Raw genomic sequence first — 25,015 nt, 5'->3', positions numbered from 1 at the left:
CCTGAAAACATCAGATGTCCCAACACAGCAATGCTGAGAAATGCTCATTCGGATGCTTTTTGCCCATTTGCAATTCATGACATGTTCTTTCATGTGTCACACTGCAGGAATGGAATTGAGCAGCTCCACCATTATGATGGATAAGTATGTCTGATAAATGCTTGTTGCATCTACATTTACATTTACATTTACGGCATTTATCAGACGCCCTTATCCAGAGCAACTTACAGTCAGTAGTTACGGGGACAGTCCCCCCCTGGAGACACTCAGGGTTAAGTGTCTTGCTCAGGGACACGATGGTAGTAAGTGGTTTGAACCCGGGTCTTCTGGTTCATAGGCGAGTGTGTTACCCACTAGGCTACTACCACCCTCACCCTCATCTAGATATTAATTATTGGCACTTTCACTTTTTTTATCTTTATTGTGTGTTTTACCCCTTTAGATAGTCCCTTCCTGTACAAGTTCAGAGGTACTGTTGAGAGGATGAAAATCCTTTAATTACTTTCACTACTGACCTAAATGTTACACAGTACTGTATATACCTAGATATTTACAGGATCAGACTGAATGGGTTACTGAAATGTTCGCAATTACCTAATGAATGATAATTAATCAACAGATTAGGTGGCAGTGGTGGCCTAGTGGATAAGGAAATGGACCCGTATTTGGAAGGTTCCCGGTTCAAAGGTTTGAAAGAAAGTGAAGTGATTGTCACACGTGATACACAGCAGCACAGCACACAGTGCACACAGTGAAATTTGTCCTCTGCATTTAACCCATCACCCTGAGTGAGCAGTGGTCCCCACACACTGCTACCCGGGTGCCTGTCATGGCTGCACAATGCTCACCAAGGGTGATGGGTTAAATACAGAGGACACATTTCACTGTGTGCTGTGCTGCAGTTTCACAATGACAATCACTTCACTTTCATTAATTAACTGCTTAATAATAAGATTAATCCTCATTGTAGAACCTTTTTTTAGAAACACACACCTCCCTCTGTTCATTGATCAGGATAGATAACAATGGCCTATAACATTCTAGTTTATATGGCTTCGGATTGCACGTACAATTTATATAAAATATCTTCATGTATAAACAGTATACGTTACATGTATAACTTCTGACTGAGATTCCTGTCTGTATTTTGGCATAGACATTCAATTAGAGCTGAAAAATAATAACTCCTTCTCAAAAACCACATTCTCACTGGTCCATAAACATCTCAACCATGTCAAGCTCTCCATCACACCGTTCAGTCAGTCTGCAGCCCTTTTCTCCTGTAGCCATAGAGGTGGGGATGAAGGTTCCTTCTCAGAAGCTGAAAACGCGGTCCTCCCTGAATCCAGGGCTGTGGACAGTGGTCAGGACAGCGGCCACTTCGTGTGAGTGTGAGTGTGTATATATAAAAGCAATAGGCCAGTCCTTGCAGTAATACGTGGATCATCCTGCAGGAGGCAGCGTGGCGCTTCAGTTACCTGAGAGACACGGCAGAGACAAGAGGTCAACATCCTGTTAACTGGGCTCTGCCTAAATGAATATATACTACGAATAAAACAAGATGAAAGAACTCAGAATGTATGCATTTTCCTCATTACTGATGATTCCCTCTGAGCACACGTGGACGTCTGTCAGTGTCCCCAGAGGTTTTGGTATTGACGTAACCATTTCATATTTCATATGTAGCCCACAGTAGTCATGACATGAAAACGCAAATGAACCTTTCTGAAATGAATCAAACATTTTGTTACCGTCACTGAAATGACTGTTACAAAATGGTTCAATTGAATACGAATACTGGAACTTATGTTACATGCAGCATTTAAACATTCTTGCCATATTTTTGAATGAACTGTATAAGATTCACCTGCTTCAGATGCGGTACATACAAGCATCACTCTATTTTCTGAATTATTCACATAAATACCCTTTTCCTTCCTGTAACGTAATAATGCCATAATGAATTGCTGTGGGCGGAGCCTACCTGTCCCTGATGGGCAGGGCGGGGTTGTGGCTGAGGAAGGACAGTTGTTGCTCCAAACTGCATACACGGAAGGCCAGATAGCAGGAGGAGAGGATGAGGAGAATGATCCTGAGCATGAACAGAGAGAGAAGATGGGTGAATACAGGCCACGCCCACTCACGAGTCCCTGGATCCAGTCTCTCTCTGTGTCTACGGTCCAAGTTATGTGGTCCATGTCCAGTTACTCCTGCTGTGTGGCTGCACGGTGGAGTATGACGATGTATGCCTGCATTTCCCCAGTGTTCACCAGTGTCTGAGTTCAGGTCCCCCGTTTGCGTGTGTCTCGTCCCCGTTACCTTGTCTGCCTGTTCCACTCCCCTGGTCCAGAGTACTGACCCAGAATGTTGTATGTTTTTGTCCCTGTTTATATTGTCATGTCTGCAATCCAACCTGGAATCCCTCCTGCTCTTGGATCCTGACCTCCTTGTATTGTCCACCCTCGAGTTGTGACAGAAATAAAAAAAAAATGCCTGTAGACCGTGACACAACTTCAGGTCCACAAGGGATCAAAAAGTGGCATGTGTCATGAGAGAACGCACAATCGCACTACATTGTTTAATATAAATCTAAAATAGGACAGGACAGATAGGACATGCATAGGCACATGTACCACAGACGAGTGACAAGGAACAACATGGATATGGTGTCACCTGATGGGTTATGTATACTATAATCACCACTCAGGAAAAATCCATTCAAACATTTGGAGACTTTGCAAGCAGTGTTGGACTGATGGTCAGGGAACAGATCGTGTGATTGAAGGCCCAGGTAGGTTCCACTGAGGTTCTTCTACTTCAACACTCAGCACTCACAACACGTCCGAACAGCGTGTGAGGAGAAGCTTTTCATGTCTACTCACAGCAGGATGAAGAACTTGAGCAGCTGGTACTCCATATGGCCCAGATCTGCTGCCGGCTCCATCAGCAGCATCTTCTCTGGTTCCAGACCTCTCTCTGCAGAAAAGAGGAAGCACACATGTGCCACTGCACAGAAGACTGTGCTCTGAGTGATGATGCCAGAGCCGTAGAACATGAACCCCACTCAGGAACTGCTGAATAGATTCAAGAAAAATGTCCCTCTGTCCTGCTCTGAAAGTCACTTTTCAACACTGGTGATTTAACAAGGTTCCTAAAGAATTCTGGAAGTTTCCTACAAGTACAATTTTAAGATCTTGTCACATACTTCCACATTTATATTAGAGACCATCTGTGTATGCCGAGGTGTGAATATGAACCTTCCAGTGACTCCTCGGCCTGAAAGGGTGTGTCCACTGTACTGAGGCTGCTTGCTGATGTTCCCAGCAGGTCTGGCAGTGTTGATGTCACTGAGCCTGTTGATGGCTTCCTCCGCCACTTCAGAACGGGCGGGAACTCAACCGGGACGGGAAATTCATCCTGAACAGAGAGGGGGAGGTTCTGCACATTCACCTTCGTGCTGTCGTATACCGTACAAATGATACGTTAGTCAGCTTTCTGAAGATGAAGGTTGAGCCTCCTCTCACCAGAGACATGGAGTTGGGCTCCTCCATGTACTGTTTAAGACTTAAACTCTTGCCATTAACCTGTGAAACAGAGTTGTGGAGTTTTAATACTTCCTGGATATAAAGGGAGTCACCCCACCCAGTTTCAAATGTGCAACTTGGGGCCCTACCGGGCCCTGGTAGTTTTACAGTCAGAGTGCATCACAAGTCTTGCCTGAAGGTGGGTGCATATCCTCCGCAGGATGTCATAAACACTGTCTCTGGACATGAGTGACACAAATATGTACTGCAAGAGGGGAAGATGAAAAGAAATGAATCCACATTGAACTAGCAAAAAAGATATAATCCCACTGCGGTATTATTTTCATTCCCCAGGCTGATCAACAAAGCATTTTTTCAAATGGAGAAAATGAATCCACATCGTCTTCATCAATACAGTATGTTCAAAGTTGAAAAGTGACATTTTCTTATCATTAGCACAGAGACAAGTCAGATGACATTATTAAATCTAGGTCCACTGGGAGAAATGCCCACCTTCTGACTGCTGTCGGTGGTGATGGCCAGGCCATTGGGCACCAGACCAGCAGTTTTGTGCTTCTTCACCAGCCGAACCGAGAGAACAGGAATAGCCACCTGGGATTAAAGAGGAACACAACTGAAACTCCAGTTCAACATGTTCAAAGCGTTTTTATTGACCAGCAGTCAATCTGTGACCGCTGTTCTCTCTTTATTGTCTACTGTTATTGAATATAAATATTGATTCCAAAAAATCTCCTGTGTTATTGTGGCAGTTGATCCTGGCTGTCTGTAGACCCAGGAATTCAGAAGGAACCCGAGGACAAGCTCACCTTGATGTCCTTCCCAAAGAGGTTGGCGTAAAAACACAGCCAGTTTCTGGAGATGTAAAGACGGCCCTGCAGGAGGATATCGCGCAGCAGAGCACAGGAGTAGACTGCAGATGGAAAGAAAAAATGAGAACCGTGCCTGGGTCTGCTGAGGTAATCTGGAATGGATGTATTGTATAAATAAATAGATGCATGCACAGATAGATCACTGGACATGTACACATACAGGCATATGCATAGACACAGACACAAACAAGCCAGCACAAAATGACACTATTGTAATACACAAGCAGACATAATTCAAACAACATACACCATAAGTACAACTAACTGGACAGAGAACATGTCACAACACACATGATCATTCCATCATGTACAAAACCAGCATATACAACCCCAACTCCAAATGTTCAAACTGATCAATTGTATTGTTTTTTGCAAATCTTCACTCATTTAATGCTTGCAGCACATTCCAAAAAGCTAAAAAAAAACAATATTGGATGTGAATTGCACTGCATTAAAAATTACTACTTGGCCTCGGGAATATTTCAGAAAACCCTGTCGCTACATCCTACACGTGCAAGTTAAAACTCTACCATGAAAAGCGAAAGAAACGTCGGCTTCTCTGGCCCTGAGCACAGCCGAGGTGTGGAAATCATGGAGGTTTCGTACTCCAGGCCAAAAAGGAGAAGGACCATCCGGAGCAAGGTTCATAAAGCAGTATCTTGGATGGTATTGGGGCTTCATGCTGAAAGCCACCAGCACACCCCTCACATGCCCTCTTCACCATCCAGAAAAAGGAACGGGCTCTTACTGCCAGACTGTGCAACAGCTTCATCCCACAGGCCATCAGACATCTGAACACTCAGGAACTTTCCACTCTGGACAGACACACACACACACACTCTACCTCTTACGTTCAGAACGTACAGCAGTGTTTGCACATTGTTTCTCTGCACCTTCACGACTTGTTTTACTGTCTGTAATGTTATTCTTGCACTGCCTGTGTCCTCCGTACTTTATATGAGTATGTCATTTTATTTAAATGTTACATGTAGCACCAGGTTCCAGTTTCACTAGATTCTGTCTAACGTGTATGTAGCTGAAATGACAATAAAGCTCAAGTTCGTGGTAAAAGAGTGCGGGAGTCCAGACCTGTCTCCCATTGAAAATGTGTGGCTGTTGTCAATCATTCAAGAATGGGAAAGAATTCCATGTACACAGCTTCAACAATTAGTGTCCTCAGTTTTTGAAAGGTGATGTAACACAGTGGTAAATATGTCCCTGTCCCAGCTTTTTTGGAACAGGCATTGCATGCATCAAGTGAACGAGTGAAGATTTGGAAAAAAAAAAAAAACAAGAAATTTTATCAGTTCGATCATATCTTGTCATGTCCCTTGAAGTGTATTCAATTGAATATAGGTTAGGGTTAGTTTTGCAAATGATTGTATTCTGTTTTTACTTCGTTAAAATTGGGGTTGTACTTCACAAAGGCCATTTAGCTTCAGTACAGTAACCCAGATAACTGTTCACACCATCTCTCAGTAAAATATATTAATGTATATTAATGTTACATGTTCTGAGCTGCCCAGCCCAGGTCTAACTTCAATGTAGAAAATGAGAAGATGGGAAAGAACCTTACCCTTCATCAGAATCTCCTCTGGTGGAACACTCTGGAACAGCTTGTGGAACTGAGAGTTGTACTTGCTGACAGTCTGATGGTAAGAAAGGAGAGTAGTGGGTTCCTCAGTTAACTTGCTTGTGCTCTTCTGGTTCACAGGTAAGATTTCAATCCACTAGGTAGAAATAATTCATTTTGTCCTTCAGCTATTCATACACTTCTCTGTCTTTTTCAAGGACAGATGCTCTCTGCTGTATCCATAAAACGAATCTTATCGCCAACTTCACCTTTGGCTTTGTGAACTGTCATCTTATTCTTATCTCTTTTAAGTTTTCATGAAACACAAATATCAAGCAGTGACAACAACATTACAGGAAAAAGGCTGGTGTTACTTACTGAGCCCCGATAGCATTTCTTCACATCTTCATATGACAGGTCATCAATCAATTGAACTCTGTCAAGGTATGATAAGATAGGACAAGAAATAAAATGATTATATAATCATCTAAATAGAATAAAATAAAATATAATAAAAAAGTAAATAGAATAAAAATATTTTTCAACTAAGAAGCTCTGAAGTGAGCAGAGCTGCCCCAACAGGGCCGCTGGAAGAAGTAACATTAGACAGGAAAGAGACATGGTGAGTGGACCTTTTATCCACACAACACTCAACCATCCAGAATCCCAATTGAAAGTGAAAAGTGAAAGTGAAAATGTCATTGTGAAGCACAGCACTCAGTGACACAACAAAATGTGTCCTCTGTATTTAACCATCACCCTTAGTGAGCAGGGGGCATCCATGACAGGCGCACCGGGGAGCTGTGTGTGGGGATGGTGCCTTCATCAAGGGGACCTCAGTGTACCTGAACCAAGTAGCCTTCCAAATATGGGTCCACTTCCTTACCTGCTAGGCCACCACCGCCCCAGATATCATTGACATTCTCAAATGAATCCTGGATAAAAATGGTAAAAACAGCCCACGGGGTACGTGAAAAGAGTCCCCCAGTACCCTACTGAAAGCAAATACCTTTCAAATGCCACACAACATATTTCATACATTTAAGATCTTAACCAAATGCTGAAGCCAAACCCAGTCATGAGTAACACAGCTGGCGAGGCTGGCACCACTCCGAGTCAAAAATGAGATTACCAGAGCGAACCGTAAAACATCAAAGCAGAGAAACAAGTTGAACGGGTGGAAGACAAAACATGGAACAGATCAAACTGATCAAACTGATGAATCAGCGAGACAATAAAATACAAGATCACCAAGGTCGTGGCGGGAAAATGTAATGATGCACAATGTTCCGGAAGGAGCAGTAGGGTCGACCTCGCCAGCGGGTCCAGATGGAATCAGCTCAAGGCTTGTCAGGTCCTGCACAGATCAGTGCGGGGTGCTGGCGCACATTTCTAACCTGAGCCTGAAGCTGGGGAGAGTCCCACAGCTCTGGAAAACCTCGTGTGTGGTTCCAGTGCCAAAGACTCCACATCCCAAGGACCTCAACAGCTACAGGCCAGTGGCTCTGACATCCCACCTGATGAAGACCCTGGAGCGGCTGATGCTGGCCCAGCTTCGGCCTATGGTGAGCTCATCACTGGACCCGCTTCAGTTTGCCTACCAGCCTGCCATTGGAGTGGATGATGCCATCATATACCTCCTACATCGTTCCCTCTCTCACCTGGAGACTGCTAGGAGCACTGTGAGAATCATGTTCTTTGAGTTCTCCAGTGCTTTCAACACCATCTTACCCACAATCCTGAGGGACAAGCTGGAGCACACAGCAGTGGACCTTCACCTAGCCACATGGATCCTGGACTACCTCACTAACCGACCAGAACTCAGGGCTGTGTGTCAGACACGGTTGTCTGCAGTACGGGGGCCCCGCAGGGAACGGTTCTGGGGCCATTCCTCTTCACCATTTACACTGCAGACTTCTCCTACAACTCCACCAACTGCTTCCTGCAGAGGTTCTCTGATGACTCTGCAATAGTCGGCCTCATCACTGATGGGGATGACAGGGAGTACAAAGAACTGACAAGGGACATTGTGGACTGGTGCCAGCAGAACTACCTCCAGATCGACACTGGAAAACCCAAGGATCTGTTGGTAGACATCCACAGGCACAAACATCCTCCACTGCAACCACTGGACATCCAGGGTATGGCCATTGAGGCTGTGGAGAGCTACAGGTACCTTGGTGCTCATCTAAAGAACAAACTGGATTGGACTCACACCACTAATGCACTTTATAAAAAAGGGCAGCGGAGGCTGAACCTGCTGCGGAGGAGTACAGGGGCCACTCCTGAAGACTTTACTTTACTTTACTTTATTTAGCAGACACTTTTATCCAAAGCGACTTACAAGAGGAAGACACCAGCAATTCTCGTTTGATTTCTTTAGAATATTGAATTTACAAACTAAGAGCCCTGATAAGGCTCAGACTTGTCAGTGAAGAGCATGCTCAGAGCTTGTTAGGTGCTAGACGAAGAAAAATTATAATGTATTTATACATTTTGTATTTGTTTGTGCAATGTGTACGCATGTGCGTGTGTAAGTGTTAGATTTGTCTGTAATATTTTTTGAACAAGAGGGTTTTCACCTGCTTCTTAAAAGTGGTGATAGTCTCAGCTAGTCGTGTGGAGGAGGGCAGGTTGTTCCACCAGCCAGGGACAACAACGGAGAACAGAGATGATTGGAATCGGAGACCCCGTGAAGAAGGAATTTTTAGTCTAGTTTAGACATTTTATGACTCTGTAGTGGCATCGGCCATCTTTTACGGCGTGGTCGGCTGGGGCAACAGCATCTCTTCTGGGGACAGGAAGCGACTGAACAGGCTGATCCGGAGGCTGGACCCAGTGGAGGTGGTGAGTGACAGGGTGACAAGAGAATGTTGGCCAAGCTGTTGGACAAAATCTCCCACCCCATGCAGGAAACTCTGACAGCACTGAGCTGCTCCTTCAGTGGCAGGCTACTGCACCCACGGTGTGGGAAGGAGAGGTTCAGAAGGTCTTTTCTTCCAACCGCTGTCAGACTCTATAACAACGACCTCACAGCTGACCACACACACACACACACACACACACACACACAAACACACACAGACTTGGGCACATTCTGTTAAATTGTAAATTGTTTCAATTGTAAATTTGTAGATATATACAGATACATATTTATCTTATTTTTTGGGCTGCTTTAACCTCTGTTTTTTGCTGCTATTACCTTCTGCTTCTATCCACTTTCTGCCGTGACAATTGCAATTTCCCACTTGTGGGACTAATAAAGGTTGATCTTATCTTATCTTATTATTTCCTACCACCTTTCTTTTATTTCTACCACCTCGCTTTTTTTTTTACCTCCACCTCCCTGTTCGTTTTTCGACCACCTTTCTTTTTTTCTACCACCTCGCCATTTTTTTACTACCACCTCCCCATTCGTTTTTCTACCTCCTCATTTTATGTCTACCACCTCCCTGTTTTTCTTAGCAAAACAGACTTTTGTCTGTTAAAAAAATCAAAAAGAAAAAGAAAAGTGGAGTATCCCAGACCATCATACAACTTTTATCATACAATAGTCAGGCACAACATAATATTGATGAGCTCTTAAAGTATAGTCCTGGTCTGAACTGATCAGGACATACCAATAGTGGCCAAGAGAGGAATCTGAATGTGCAACAGCCAAGGCAGGCCTTCAAAGTCTAATATGGTGAATTAGTTCATGTGGCTGTTCAGAAGAAGGCCACTAGACCACAGGGCCATGATCTGGTGAATGATGAAGTAGTAGTTTGGGTGTTCATTGCATGTATGTCAGAGAGTCTGCTCAGTTAGCAGTGTCCTGGGATACTGCACTGCAAAGCAGGGCTAATTAAAAGTCGAGATGAATCTCTAGTTAGTAAGGCAATACCTCTGGGCCTGTTGATGCAGGGCTTATGGTCAATAATGCATTGAAGAGAAAAGGTCCTGTCCAAGCCAAACACTACCAGAGGGACTGAGGATGAAAACATGTCACTTTGGCAATCTAATGGTTAAGGTAAATATAGAAAACTTAAGATAAGATGATCCTTTATTAGTCCTAGAAGTCTGCAGTGTAGATGGTGAAGAGGAATGGTGCAAGAACCGTTCCCTGTGGGCACTGCGTACTGCAGACCACCCTGTCTGACACACAGCCCTGAGTTCTCACATACTGTGATCTGTTGGTGAGGAAGACTAACCTCAGTATTACACATGAACCCGGATATGGATTTAAATCCTTTGAAATTCTCTATACCAACATAACCTATGTAGTCTCGCAAAATAAAAATTAAATAAACTTTATTCTATTGATTATTATTTATAGACCCCTTGGACCTTACTCAAAGTTACTTTAACAGACAAGAACAAAAATAATCCCAGATTCCTGTTTTATACTGTAGCCAAACTAACCAAACTGGGTGGTAGTAGCCTAGTGGGTAACACACTCGCCTATGAACCAGAAGACCCGGGTTCAAATCCCACTTACTACCATTGTGTCCCTGAGCAAGACACTTAACCCTAAGTTGCTCCAGGAGGGGGATGTCCCTGTAAATACTGATTGTAAGTCGCTCTGGATAAGGGTGTCTGATAAATGGCATAAATGTCAATGTTAACAAAAATAAGACAGACATAGATATCAGTCGATATCATCATAGTAGCGAACAATTTTATTAAAATCTTTAATGCTAAAATTGCTACGAATAGAGAAGATTTAAAGCATAACAGACAGCTCCATAACATTCACATTTACATTTATCCAGAGAGGCTTACAATCAGTATTTACAGGGACAGGGACGGTGCTTTGCTCAGTGGCACCTCAGTGGCACCTTGGCGGATCGATATTTGAACCGGCAACCTTCTGATAACGGGGCCACTTTCTTAACCAGCTGGGTTTCTTAATCGTTATAGAACGATATCCAGCCTTCTGTTTATATCAAAAGTCGTAACCCAGCAGCTGAGCGCGTACCTAGACAGAAACAATGAAGTATATCAATCAGGATTTAGACCTCATCACTTAACTTCACTGGTTAAAGTGGTTAATGACCTGCTGTTGGCCTTAAATCAGGACCACATCTTGTTGCTTGTCCTGTGCAGCGTTTGACACTATTGATCACGCTATTCTCCTTAACAGGTTTGAGAATGTTGTTGGGATTAAGGAAATAGCCCTCATATGCTTCTAATCTGTATCAGTTTGTGGACATTAATGGTGATTCATCTTCATATAGTAAAGTAGAGTTTTGTGTTCCACAAGGTTCTGTCCTAGGTCCGTTGCTATTTTCCATATACATGTTACCTTTAGGTGACGTCATCCACAAACACGGTATTAGCTTTCACTGCTATGCCGACAACACACAGTTGTATCTATCAGCAATGCCAGATCAGAGGCAGCAGCTGAACAGAATAGAGAATTTTCTGAAGGACATTAGACGGTGGATGATCAACTTTCTCCTGTTAAACCCTGATAAGACAGAAGCTCTCGTACTTGGGTCTCAAGCAGCCAGACATAATCTGTCTGACTACATCATAACTCTGGATAGCCTTTCTATCTCACCGAGTATTGAAGTAAAGGATCTAGGTGTCCTCATTGAAGCAGGTCTCTCATTCAATTTGCATGTAGCTAACATCACTAGGATAACATTCTTTCACCTTAGAAATATTGCAAAAATAAGAAATATCATTTCAATGCACGATGCAGAAAAGTTGGTCCATGCATTTATTACATCAAGGTTAGATTACTGCAACGCAGTAGCAGATCCTTCTCATATAGAGCTCCGCAATTGTGGAAAAGCTTGCCAGTCAGTGTCTGTGACTCTAAACTGAAAACACATCTGTTTTCTCGAGCCTTCTGTTAAAGTCCCAGACACAGTGTCAATTAAAGTCCATTATTATCACAGTCACCCTGTTAAACACAGACATTGTTAAATTCACCTTAGTTGGGCTGTCCTAGTTAGGGTACCGGGCCACTGTAGCACCAATATACCACTATAACCACATATTTCAGTATCAGTCGTAAGATGAGACCAGGGTCTCTAGGGTCTTCATCAGGTGGGATGTCAGAGCCACCAGCCTGATGCTGTTGAAGTCCTTGGGTCGTGAAGTCTTTGGCACTGGTACCACACAATGTTTTCAAGAGCTTCCAGCTCCAGGCTCAGGTTGAAAATGTGTTTTCACCCCTCACAGTTGATCTGCACAGGACCTGATGACCCTTGAGCTGATGCCATCTGGACCTGCTGCCTTTTTGGTGTGCTGGATATGTACTCGATGCTGTGGTTGGAGATGAGAAGCAGTGAGCAGTGTGGATGGATGAGGTGTTAAGTGGTTGAGCTGACTGAGGTTGAGCAGCAGTGGGGGTTGGGGTGTCTGCAGCTGATGTTGAAGACTGCATTCTGGATTAATCAAACCTGTTAAAGAAGTGATTCATTTCATTTGCCCACCTCACATCCCCCACCGGCAGAGTTTTGATCTTTGTGGCCTGAGATGGTTCTGAGGCCTCTCCATACTTTGCTCACGTTGTGCTGCAGCTGGTTCTCAATCCTCTGCCTATAGCTGTCTTTTCCCTCCCTGATCAGTCCTTTCAGCTCCCTTTGCACTCTTTTCAGCATCTCCTTGCCTCCAGATTTGAAGGCTCTCCTCTTCTGCTTGAGTACAGCTTTTATTTCTGGGGTAATCCAGGTTTTGTTGTTGGAGAACAGCTGAGGGTTAACCCTCCCACATAGAAGTCACTTTTTTGAACAACAACAACAAACACGATTTCTTTGTTATAACACATGAATAAAAAGACTTTTCTGAAATTCCATAGACCAGTGACAACAGCAGATGGTCCAGATCAGATCAGGCTGAGTAATGTAACAAGGCTTCCTGAATATATTACTAAAATCTATAGCAGAGTTCCTTTAGAAGAATTCTCGCCTGTCACCACTAGTCCCGGCACAGTGAGGATGAGAGTCTGGAAGAGTGAACCCACATCAGAGCCGCTAAATTGCGTCCAGGGAACAGATTAGAGCGGATTAGTCCCCACATTCAGACTAGGGTTGTGTAACAGTGCCTCTGTGGTAACGGCACAGCCTGCCAGACACAAGAACTGGGGTTACCACCCTATCAGCAAAACAGCAGCAACAATGGACAGAAAATTTATTTATGCCATCATTTGTGTAGTCTTGTGCTGGACCATGGTCCTAAACCAGGGGTCTGCAACCCACGCTTATTTCATCCATACACTGCGTATCCCTGTGGCTTTAGAAAAGAAATACTCTTTTAAGTGTATTTTTTTTTTTGTATTTTAGGTTTTTAAAATTTGAAGATTATTGTGATCTTGTAACTTTAAATTGAATGTCATCAATTAAACCAAAAAAATCATAAATGCCATATATGCCACCACCCCGCCTGGCCACGCCCAGCAGAGCTGTTAATAAGTTTGTTCAATAAGAGCAGCGTTTCGAGACTCCTCTTAATGTAAGTAAAGAGTTGTTTGTAATATTTAGGGTTTTTCTTAAGTTTTTTCTTAAGTTGACTTTAAGCAAGACAACTCTTTTCTGGCTTGGTTTTAAGACTTGTCTGGGTGATTAAACATTCGTCCTGTCATTAGATTCTATACGCATATTCATGCTGGTAAATAAAACGCTGCCCCAACCCATCTGCACACATCTTGAAGCCACCAAGCAATACACTAGACTATTTTATACTATACTACATTCCCTGACAAAAGTCTTGTCACTTGTGTACAAATTGACCTCAAATGCCACTGAAATATATTTCTAGTCAAGATTTTTTTTACAAGAAATGGCTCATTTTATTCCCAACAGCTTTTGTAATAATGTTTCAGTGCAAAACGAAACTGTCAAAAAGTATTTTAATATTCAAAGCTAAAGCCCATTTAGTTCATTTTTGCAAAGACATAAGTGTCAAAGACATCCTTGTCATATGAGCTTCACCTGTGACCAATAGTGATCAAGTAGGTGTCAGGTGTGTATAAAAAGAACCCCAGAACCCCACTAGTCCTTCACATCAACTGAAACTAGACCTCTGCAAACATGGTTCACCCTGAGACTAAAGTGTTGATTACAAGAGGTTGAAGACCAGATCCACTGTTGATGTGGCAGACACCTTCAGTGTGTCTCAGCGTCAAGTACAGAGGATAAAAAAAATACAAGAATTTAAGAGACTGGAGATGTTTTGACAAGTCCAGGTCAGGCAGACTTCGCAAGACAACTGCTTGAGAGGACCGTTTGTTGGCTCGAAAATCCAAAGCTCGCCCATTTTCCACTGCAGCAGAGCTCCACGAGACCTGGTCACCTGAAATTCCTGTGTCAACCAGAACAGTTTGTCGAATTCGGTCTTGAAATGGCCTCCATGGTGGAATCAGTTCCCAGAAACCACCACTAAACAAAAGACAATTGAAAAACTGTGTGGCATTTGCCAAGGCCCACGGCCTGCTAAAAGGATGGACGCTGGAAAAGTGGCAGAAGGTGGATTTTTCAGATGAATCTTCTGTTGAATTACACCCCAGTCACCTCAAATATTGCAGGAGACCTACTGGAGCCCGCATGGATCCGAGATTCACCCAGAAAACAGTGATGTTTGGTGGCGTAAAAATCATGGTCTGGGGTTACATCCAGTATGGGGGTGTGCGAGAGATCTGCAGGGTGAAAGGCAACATCAATAGTCTGAAATATCAAGAAATCTTAGCTACCTTTTATATTCTGAACCCTAAAAGAGGCCAAATTCTGCAGCAGGATGGTGCTCCATCACATACTTCCATCTCCACATCAAAGTTCCTCATGGCAAAGAAGATCAAGATGCTCCAGGATTGGCCAGCCCAGTGTAAGGTGGGACGTTGCAGGACCATGGTGTTTCTACGCTTTTGTTTTGCATAGCGGCTGTCTGAAAGAAGAGATGTCACGGAGCCATTTCTGTGCATTTCTGTGCCTTTGTTGTGCATGGAGATTCAACACCTCCATTTTTGCATGTCTTTGCCAAACGGCATTGCAACAGTAGCCGGCCCTCCCCCGAGCCAAATGTGTGAGGTGTCAGCCATCAGGACCGCCTACTCTCTTTGTCTTCCCCAGACGGGAGGCACCGGGGGCGTGACGTCAGAAACAACAGGTTCTGATTGGTCTGTGACAGCTTCCTGTAGGCCAGGTGTATAAAGATCTGTTCACAAGTGGAGAAGGGACTCTCTCTTTCTCTCTCTCTCTCTCTCCCTTTACATCTTGGTTTTCTCTGTAACATTGGTACCCCTTTTACTTACAATATTCACATGTAACTGCAATAATAATTTACTGGTGTTAATAAATTAGAAACTGTTCATCCTTTTAACCTCTATTGTGCCACGCCTCTTTCTGCCAGGTAACATCAAGTTGGAGTGGTTGAATAAAGTGTTTTTGTGTGTAGAGAGAGAGTTTTTTTACTCGGTTCTCTCAGACACTTTTTATACCAGTCACCAGACATGAACATCATTGAGCATGTGTGGGGTAGGATGAAAGAGGAAGCATGGAAGATGAAACCAAAGAACACTGATGAACTCTGGGATGCATGCAAGACTGCTTTCTTTTCTTTTCCTGATGACTTCATCAATAAATTGTATGAATCCTTCAAGCTCATGGATCTCACAGCGCCACTACTTAATTTGCTGACATATTTTGTATTTATTGATTTGATAAATCTTTTTCAGTTAAACTAATTCATTTTAATCCATTAAACATCATTTGGTAGGGTTTTGGCTTTTCATGTGAGCTATTTCTAACACCAGTTGATTAATTAAAAGTCGGGTTAATATAAGCGACACAACTTTTGTCAGGGACTGTAGTCTGGAGCAACATTTCATTATACAGATGGTAAACATTAGAAAAAATGTAATAGTTTCATAAAAAATATTTTCACCATAAGGCTGGTTCAACTGAATGCAACACAGTGAAGAGCAACTGAAACCAAGCAAGCAATAGTCCTTTCACAGTAGGCCTTCTCATCTTTTCTGATGGATGCCCAGTCATGGGCCAACTCCAAGCATTATAAAATTATAAATCCTTATTAACAGAAAACAAAAGCACAGTCATCCAGAAAATTCAAGCAGTCCCTGATGTGCTCATCACTTTGGTATGGGGTCTATCGGACCACATGACATTGGGCCCACTGAACTGTTTAATCCCAATCCAAGTTCTTCTTGTCCACAAATCACAATCCTTCCAGATTTTAATAATGCATTGGACCATTCTTAACCCAATCTGGGTAATTTCAGCAAACGACTTAATCATGTTAGTTACTTGATCCAGGCCAGTAATTCTACCCTTGACAATGGGATCTGCCAACCAATTAACCAATCCAAGGCTCTTGCCTATTAAATTCATGTAGCAACTGTGGAACTTGATGCACTCCTACATGGTTCTCCACAAACAGTCAAGATGTTGAGTCTGTCACTCAAGCACATATTGTTTAGGCCCCCTTTAAATAAGTAGATATTGACCAAATCTGTGCTGGAGCATCTTCTCCCAACAGGAAGCAGAATGTTTGTGCTGTGCCTTGCCTGAATGGTGGGGTGTGGTGGGAATCCTCTTCCTTGGTGGGCTCGGCCACGTCTGCTGGGGTAAGAAGAGTGGTGTCCTCACTCAGCTCCTGCAGATCACTCATGCTCTTTGGCCTGCAAACACACAAAAGCAGTCAAAGGTAAAAAGCACCAATACTAAGCAAAGGCACACACATATGACGAGTTGTTGTGAGCAGGCATGAATTCATATGTTGGCCCTCAAGCGAGACACTGAGCACCTTTTCCAGTACACCTTCTGGTTCTTGTGGGCTCTAATTGGAGAAGATTGATTTAATGCCTCTTCCTGTGACTAGAGGTCACACTCACCATGCTAACTCATGTAGAGCTGGAATGAGACTTGAGTATAGAATAGAATCTAGGAATTCAAAGCAACAAATTAAGCAACAAATAAAGATGGAAAATTATTTCAAATACCTACACAGGAAGAGGTTTTGAAATGAATATTGAAATGAATATTACAGAAACCTGATGTTTTAACAGGGGTGTGTAAACATTTTATAGCCACTGTATACTACTAATAATTAATAATATAAATTAATTTCCACTGTATACCTTGAAGGTCCCCTTACAAGATTTTTTTTGTGTTTTATTGATCTTAGTGCCCCCTAATACTATATTTGATGTCTCCTTCCGAAATAAGGTCATGATGCAGAATTACAGCTACTTTCATCCAGTCCCACAATGCGCCGTTTCGGTGTCTGTAGCTTTAACTGCTAATGAGGAGGAGAGTTTGCTTGCACATTTGGAAGTCTTGGAACCAGCGGAGATAATGTTTTATGGGAGGGGTGTAAAAAGCATGAGAAATGAGAGGTTACCTTTCCCCTTATGACATCACAAGGGGACAAATTTCAGATAGACCGTCTGAGCTGCTGCTCTCTGAACGGTGAAGCAGAATGACCACTCTTTACACCTATTGCTATTTCTAGCCACTGCAGGACCACAGATGGTATTAATAGATGTATTAATATTAAAGAATTTCAAATAAAAGTAGTCAAGGATGTGATATTGCAAATAGCATCTTATAAACTAAATTCAGATATTTCACACAGGTGTTTTAATTCATGTCCTTTTCAACTTTCTCTGTTTGGCAGAGCTCTTGGACTTCTCTTGTCTTATCTTTATTCACAGAGAGAAAGAGAGAGAGACAGTACATGCTTTCACAATGGTATAATGGTGATTTTAAGGAATATAACATGGATTCTATTCAGCATTCTATAAAACCTTTAATGTGTTTTCATGAGCAGACAGGAGCAGTATCACTGTTAATCCTAAAAAATAATGAAAGTATGTTATACAAGAGTAAATCCCGGCCAGAGAAGCACTCTGTGCTGTACTCTCTATTTTTAAAAATAATCTACTGTATAATGATGCCATCATGCCCTTCACAATCCACTCAGGCATTTATGGCTGCTCCAGTGATGAATCGTTTCTCATTTTCTAATTTCATTCAGTTGAAAGGAGATTTACTGCAAAGTGATAGAACAATCCATTCAGCATGAATATGTGTTGTGAATGAGAATTAAAAGAAAAAGCCTGGTTTGCTGCTGTGAAATAACAGACATAGATCTTTGGGAGTGTTTGCTAATGTCACATCGATTATAAAAACCTGAAAGGAGAGCTTGATAATTATCAAGCTCAGCAGACTCCCCACCCAGCCCTTTTTGTTGGTTATTTCTGACACCCAGAAGATGTTTAAAATGGGAGGAGTCCATAGTGACATGCACACAGTGTAATTATTCATTCTGGACAAACATAAATGCTGTCACACAGCCTGGTCCTGTTACACTGTCTTCTCAAACCACAACGAGGACATCCTGCCATAGTTATTTATATCAGAACTTCTAGTCGGCAAACTAGATCAACAAGGAAATCCTCAACAAGATGTACCCTAGATTTAAAAGAGTAGAGAAAATGCAGATCCATGCTGATGCTCACAACAAAAGGTTGTTCCATTCGAGATGCAGGATTCTAACTAATGAGTTGTAATTCTCCCCCATGTTAACCTGAGTGGAACTTTATGCCTGCTGGTCCACCATCGTCCACCCCCCAGCTCCACAACAACAGTTGTACAGCAGGAGCACCAACGTCCCCTTTCAGCAGGAACATCTGCAGCCACCTGTTCATCCCTGTATGTGTGATACACAAAACGTGCAAGCTGAGAAGTGCTGATTCGCAATAACAATGATCGGTGGCTGACAACTTAATGTTATGAGTGTTATGAGATATATATATATATATATATAAAAAAAAATCTGTTGTAGTTATGTAGGGTATAAACTCAGTGAGTTGTTTGCCACCATGAGAAACCTGAGTGGAACCTCAGATCATTTCCAGCACAGTCTATGGGATTTGAAGCCTTTAAACACAAACGAGTTGAGATAGGAGAACAAGTAGGAATATATTTTTGAGGCTTTATAAAGTTACGTCTTGATTTCTTGCATTAAAATGTGTGTTTGAGGACCTACCGTGGTTCTATTCGCTCATGTCCAGGTGATAAATCCACACATCCGCCTGACCGCGCTCTGCAGGTAACAGGAGAGGGACAAGGAGAAAACGCCTGAAACCTGAAGCGACCTGAGCCGAGCAGTCAGGAGCTGCTTCCACCTTCAGGCAGATTAACACGGCGGATTTACACGATGCCTACTTAGCTGAGGTCTATTTATGAGTTGACAGAGAAACAAGCCTCTTACCAGCATGCTGGGATGGAAATATTACACAGATGTTAACCAGTTACCCTGGTGGGGAAAAAAGCAAAAAGCAGCTCATGACCATTAAATCCAGAAAAAATAACCATCAAAATCTTGAACGTCCATGTCAACCATCCAAAATCATGCAAGCAGGTAAGTTCAGACAGTAAAAAAACAGTCATCTTCTCCACATGCTTGGTTGAATGGCTTCTGATGGTCGGGCTGAAACTGGTCCACCAGCAAACTCTCATTAAGGTTCCTGATGTCCCACCACAAACCAGCATGCAGGAGGCTACACGAATCATGCTGGTATCCAGTAACACTGCTCTGCTCTGCTCTGCTCTGCTCACCACAATGGATTTCAAATGAAACAACTGAGATGTGTTGAACAAATATATTTTTATATTTTATGTCAGGAACTGGAGTAATTTTTACACACAATCCCCCAATTTCCGGGCACAGATGTGAATACAATAAATGAATTTAATTAAAAATAAATGGTGGTTATCCTGTGTGGATAGTGAATGAGTGAAAATTATTATTTTTTTTAATACTGTTGCAGGCAATGACTGAAACACATGCTTGATTTGGTTAAGATCAGATGACCGACCAGGCCATTGGAGAATATTACATTTCTTTGCTTGCTCTGGCTAGATTACAGCAGACAGAATGTTTTTGTACATCTCAAAATCCTCCCGGCTGCTTCTGTCCTCATGCTAGTGACCCAGTACCACTCACAGCCATGCATGTCCAAACAACCGTACTATCAACTGGCAAATCTGAAAAATGTACTATGGATTTTGTCACTTCTAATATCTCTCAGATGTTTTTTCTGTTTTTGCAGCCTAAGGATGGAGAGCTCCTTTTAGCACGTCTTGGGTTCACAGCAATAACAGCATATCATGAATTGACACATGGGTACTTCAATTAATTGTCCAATTACTTTTGGTCTCTTTAAACAGAGACCAGTACATATAAAAGAGCTGTAATTCCTTCAATTTGGATGTAGATATTTATGCATATTTCTATAAATGATCAAATTTATATAGATAATTATCCCTTTTTTCTTTCTTTTACATAAGACAGAGGCTTAACTTATCCTGGTGCTGAATAATTACAATCTGACCACACAGGGCACCACTAATTTACAGCTAACTTATATTATCCTCTAAACATACACATTTATAATAATTTATAATCTGGTTTGCCATTAGTTCGTTGAAAACATATTATATATATAATATTTGGCAGCAAGTAGTCCACTTTAAAAGATGAGCGATTTCAGTGATTTTCATTATAGGTACACTTCAGATATGAGAGACAGAATGTAAAAAAAATTCTGGAAATCACATTGATTTTTTTTGTATTTATTTGTATAATGGTGCAAAAAAACAAGTATTTGGCATTAACAAACAGGTAAGAATTCTGTCCTTCACAGACCTGTTACTTCTTCTTTAAGAAGCTCTTCCATCCTTCACTCATTTACCTGAATTAATGCCGCCTGTTTGAACTGGTTATCTGTAACTGGACGTCTGTTCACACCTTCAAACAGTCAGACTCCAACCTCCACCATGGCCAAGACCAGAGAGCTATAAACCCAGGGACAAGATTGGACACCTGAACAAGACTGGGATGAGCTAATCTACAATAGAAGCAGCAAGCATTGTATTTTACAACGGCAGCTTAAGACCTTCCTCTTTAGAGAATACTTGTAACTGCCTTATAGTCTGACTTATGCAAGAAAAACTATAACAAAGTGAATAAAATGTATTCATGGTTTGAGTCTTAGTGAACCAGAACTGACTACATCATCGATGGTAACATGAAAGCACGTTGTAAATCGCTCTGGATAAAGGAGTCTGCCGAATGCCATAAATGTAAAATAGCTTTATTTTATTTTGATAAAAAAACATGAAGTTATTGTACTTATCCAGATTAGCATCAAAGTAAGAGATGGTTAGTAGCTGTGTGGCACAATGGTGAGAAATAAAACACAAATGACTGAGATTCTTTTGAGAGAGCAGTAGGATGAATATATACAAGATGAGCATGCATCCTCAAGTGAAGGAGCATTTGCTGGGGATTATTTATTCATGTGGATAAAATGCTCCACCTAGTTCCTCTAGGAAACTGCAGAACACTGAGGTGAACACTGAAGCCATGCAGCAAACTGTGATGGGAGTCTATGTCATACTCCGAGCCTGGAGTTGACCAGAGAACATTGGTGTCCTGATTGAAGGTGTGGAGTTTCTCGCTGGTTTGAGGAGCATCACAGTTGCATGTGCTCTGTTATTTGGACTCAAATACTGTTTGAACCTATGCTACCCACGAGAGCTCAAATGCACTTTTGAAGCCCTGCAAAAGATTATCATGGGCAGCGGTGGCCTAGCGGTTAAGGAAGCGGCCCCATAATCAGAAGGTTGCTGGTTGAAATCCACTGAGCAAAGCACCGTCCCCCCACACTGCTCCCCGGGCGCCTGTCACCAACGGTGATGGTTAAAAGCAGAGGGCACATTTCATTGTGTCAACATGAATGTTAAGATCTTCATGAGATTGTGCAGAGTGTACTGAGCACGTCCTGAATCTCTGGAAGGAAAGCTGAGTCTATTTTAGGAGGACAGTAGATAAGGAGGAGGGTTAATGACAGAGGAGGCATTCAAATGATGACAGGTAATGAGATGTTGAATAGTTCCAAATCGATTCAACTCTGATGCCCATAATGAACAAACTTGACTTAGTGGAAAGTATATGAACACAAGTCATGGACATGCACTGAGCAGGGTTCCCTGAACTCCCACAGAACCTTCCAAAGCACAATGACTGAAAATCCTGAAGTTACAGGCAGCTCCACTCCCATCCATCCTGGTGCATGCACCTTTTTCCTTGCGGTAAAATGATACTGTTCGTTTAAATCGCTATTATCAATTATAATATCTCCCTCATCTTGGTTTCAGAGCTGAATTGTTTCTATTGTTTGTGCGTCAAGGTGCAGAGGTCAAAGTTCAACACAATTCAACTTTGACCGTGGTGGACATGGTCGGGTGCACAGTCATAGAAAACAACATGGTCTCCATATGTCTGGGTTTGAAAGACCAAGCATATGGTCTGCAAACAGTTGAAAGAAGCAAATCCGGCAATATAAATTCATTATATTATGCAGTAAATGCTCAAATTTAGCATTTATACATTGATTTAGCTGATAGAGCTTAACAATATTACAATATTATTTTAGGCCATATTGCCCAGCCCTACTAAGAAGTGAACAAAGTAAAGGAAATCGAAATCAAATCCATACGAAGGTACACTTGCACAAAGGAGTTTGTGTAGGATTCTATTCAGTTGTGAGATTAATTATCAATTTCACATATAAATTGGAACACTGAAACAGAAACAGTTGTGTAAGACATGATGTGGACAGTTTCATGATATCAGTGCCTTCTAAATTCACCCTCAGGGACAAAGTTCTTTGAAATTGAAAATTGAGTTCATGCACCATGGAAAGAAGAAGCTGCAAGGTCATTCCCACACAAAGAGTTCAAAGCAGATTTCAAGATGTGCTGCTCAAGCTCTTATGAAGAAGTACCAAGAAACGCAGGGAACAGGAGAGCAAGTGGGAAGTTCTTTCAAGTTCAGGGGTTGGAGATCAAGATTAATGCTGAGAAATACAGGCAGATACTTATCAGCCACTGGGGACACACATGACAGTCTGTTTCTTTTTGCTGGTGCCAGGCTCTGGTAAATCGGGAGGGTGGCATCCAGTTTGAAACGTTTTGTGAACAACCAGACTGGTTGGTCCAGCTGAAGGGAGACAACAACTCATCCATCCTGCAATAATATCATGTAGGCCTGTGATTGGCCTCCAAATTATTCTGCAACAGGGCTATAGAGAAAGTTTATTGTGAAGACACAATAAATTTGTGCACAAATGAACATCGGATTAAGGAGATCTACTGGTTTCATAAATAACAAAATGCCACTGCTCTCTACATAGTGAACTGCAGGATCAAAAGGTCCTGGTGAAGGAAAGGAACCAGTGATCTCAAGTTGATTTGTAAAACATCGTATTTATTCAGCTCTCAAGTGATCTCAACATTCTGCTGGACTGACAGCCAATCAGACGGAGGCCTGAATAATCTACCCTTTATTAAACCCTTTATCAATTACTCATTTAATTCAAGCCGAATTATATACTGCAGTTTACGCCATATTACAATTATTTGTACAATTACATAATACCAGTGATGTATTTATGAACAAAAGTCATTGTAGGTACAGGTTGAGCATCAGAGCACATCTCTCAGCGTCTGATTGATGAGAATGTACATATTGAATGGAATGGACTAATCACATTATTGGAGGACAGATTGTGATTTATAGTGCGCTTATTTAATGAATCTTATTCATGCCTCATGATTGGACCCTAAGATGAAAGACGGTTGTGGTTCTCTCACAACCTGACATGGTGTTAGAACATATGGTAAAGCTACATCCTCAGGCACAACTGATTTAAAACGCAAGCATTTCTTCTGGGTGGAGTAGACAGTATAATACATTGCATAGATCTGATTACTGTATGCATAAATAGATTCATTAGATTTATTAAAGACATATCTATGAGGATCTGCAGAGTGATGTTTTAAAGCATGAATAAAACTAAACATTTAATAGTGTCCTCTCCGGCTGAGTGGGGTGAACATACCTTTCTCGGGTGTAAATTCTTCTGCCACAGTGACCATTGGCGAGAAGGTCAGAGTCCCGCCCCTCTGGGGCCACCTCAGGGCTGCCACCATAGATAGTGCATCCCATGAACGCCCCGATGTCCGCTGTAGCAGCGTCGCAGAACTCCAGCGGCCTCGTCCTCCCCACGTCACTGAGCTCTGCTCGGCCCAGTCCACCACCTTAGCACATCTTCCAGCCCCGCCCGCTGGGCCACATAATCAGATTTTCAATCTACAGTCAAATTCATCCTGGCATAATCTCTCCATGCAACAGTACATTTTAATCCTGCTTCTCTGAAAGCAAGCATGACGTTCCTCTCCACTCATATGCAGATGACTGAAAATTGGTCCACAGTAAAATGACATCACGGTTTCAATCTTATCAAGATTCAGTTCATCCATGCACGGTAAATTCCCGATGAGAACCATTTTGGACTGTTTAACACTGATCTGCTTCTTTTCTAATAAACCCCACTGACTTCCCAGCCCACAATACCTGGTGTGCAGTCACTTGGTTATTATTTCAGGGTTCCCACTGCCACTAATGAATGAATCAGATGGAGCTCCATTCACCTTTTACATCAGTATTCATCTTTCTCTATGGCCCAACATGATAGTCACCGCATCACGTGGGGAAAAAGGGTAAGAGAAATGATGCAGGATACACCAGTGGCCTCTAGTGCTGAAAGACGCTCATTGCAGCTGAAAATAAGTCTTAAATAAAATCTGACATTTTCCATAATTACATTTGGACAGCCCAATTATGATGCTCACACCAATATGATACAGAAATATTGAATTTCATCTTCATTAATAATAGGTAGCTTTTATCCATCCATCATCCATCTTTTAATCTTGTACATGATGGATTGTGGGATGCTCTGAAACTTTTATCAGAAGAGAAAGTTAGACAGTAAGATATGAAGAGACATGCTTCAGGCTGCAGACACACTGGCTTCCCATCAAGGTTGGTCAGACGCTCCTGCCCACACAAAACATCTAGAAAAGGAACAGGAGGAGCTCCAGTTTCTGGTAAACACACATTATATACATTCACAGGTTAAAAAAACACTTAAAAGACATGCAAATCAT

The 25,015-nt window shown here is 42.1% G+C and overlaps 1 protein-coding gene across 1 annotated transcript; it reads right to left on the bottom strand.

Annotated features, from left to right (window-relative positions):
* Positions 1–1,026: 1,026 nt before the first annotated feature.
* LOC114765857 (GRAM domain-containing protein 2A-like) lies at positions 1,027–24,091 on the bottom strand. Its single transcript, XM_028956348.1, has 12 exons — positions 23,905–24,091; positions 16,498–16,611; positions 6,366–6,423; positions 5,991–6,063; positions 4,352–4,455; positions 4,038–4,136; positions 3,718–3,789; positions 3,525–3,584; positions 3,258–3,417; positions 2,883–2,976; positions 1,985–2,092; positions 1,027–1,478 (listed from the first exon to the last, which is right to left on the bottom strand). The coding sequence occupies exons 1-12, from the start codon at positions 24,009–24,011 to the stop codon at positions 1,475–1,477; spliced, it is 1,053 nt and encodes a 350-aa protein (XP_028812181.1). The 5' UTR covers positions 24,012–24,091; the 3' UTR covers positions 1,027–1,474.
* Between the last annotated feature and the right edge of the window lie 924 nt (positions 24,092–25,015).

The sequence above is a fragment of the Denticeps clupeoides genome, chromosome 16, assembly GCF_900700375.1.
Source record: "Denticeps clupeoides chromosome 16, fDenClu1.1, whole genome shotgun sequence".
Lineage (NCBI taxonomy): Eukaryota > Metazoa > Chordata > Actinopteri > Clupeiformes > Denticipitidae > Denticeps > Denticeps clupeoides.
The sequence above is the reverse complement of the archived record's forward strand: the minus strand, read 5'-3'. Positions and strand labels throughout refer to the sequence as shown.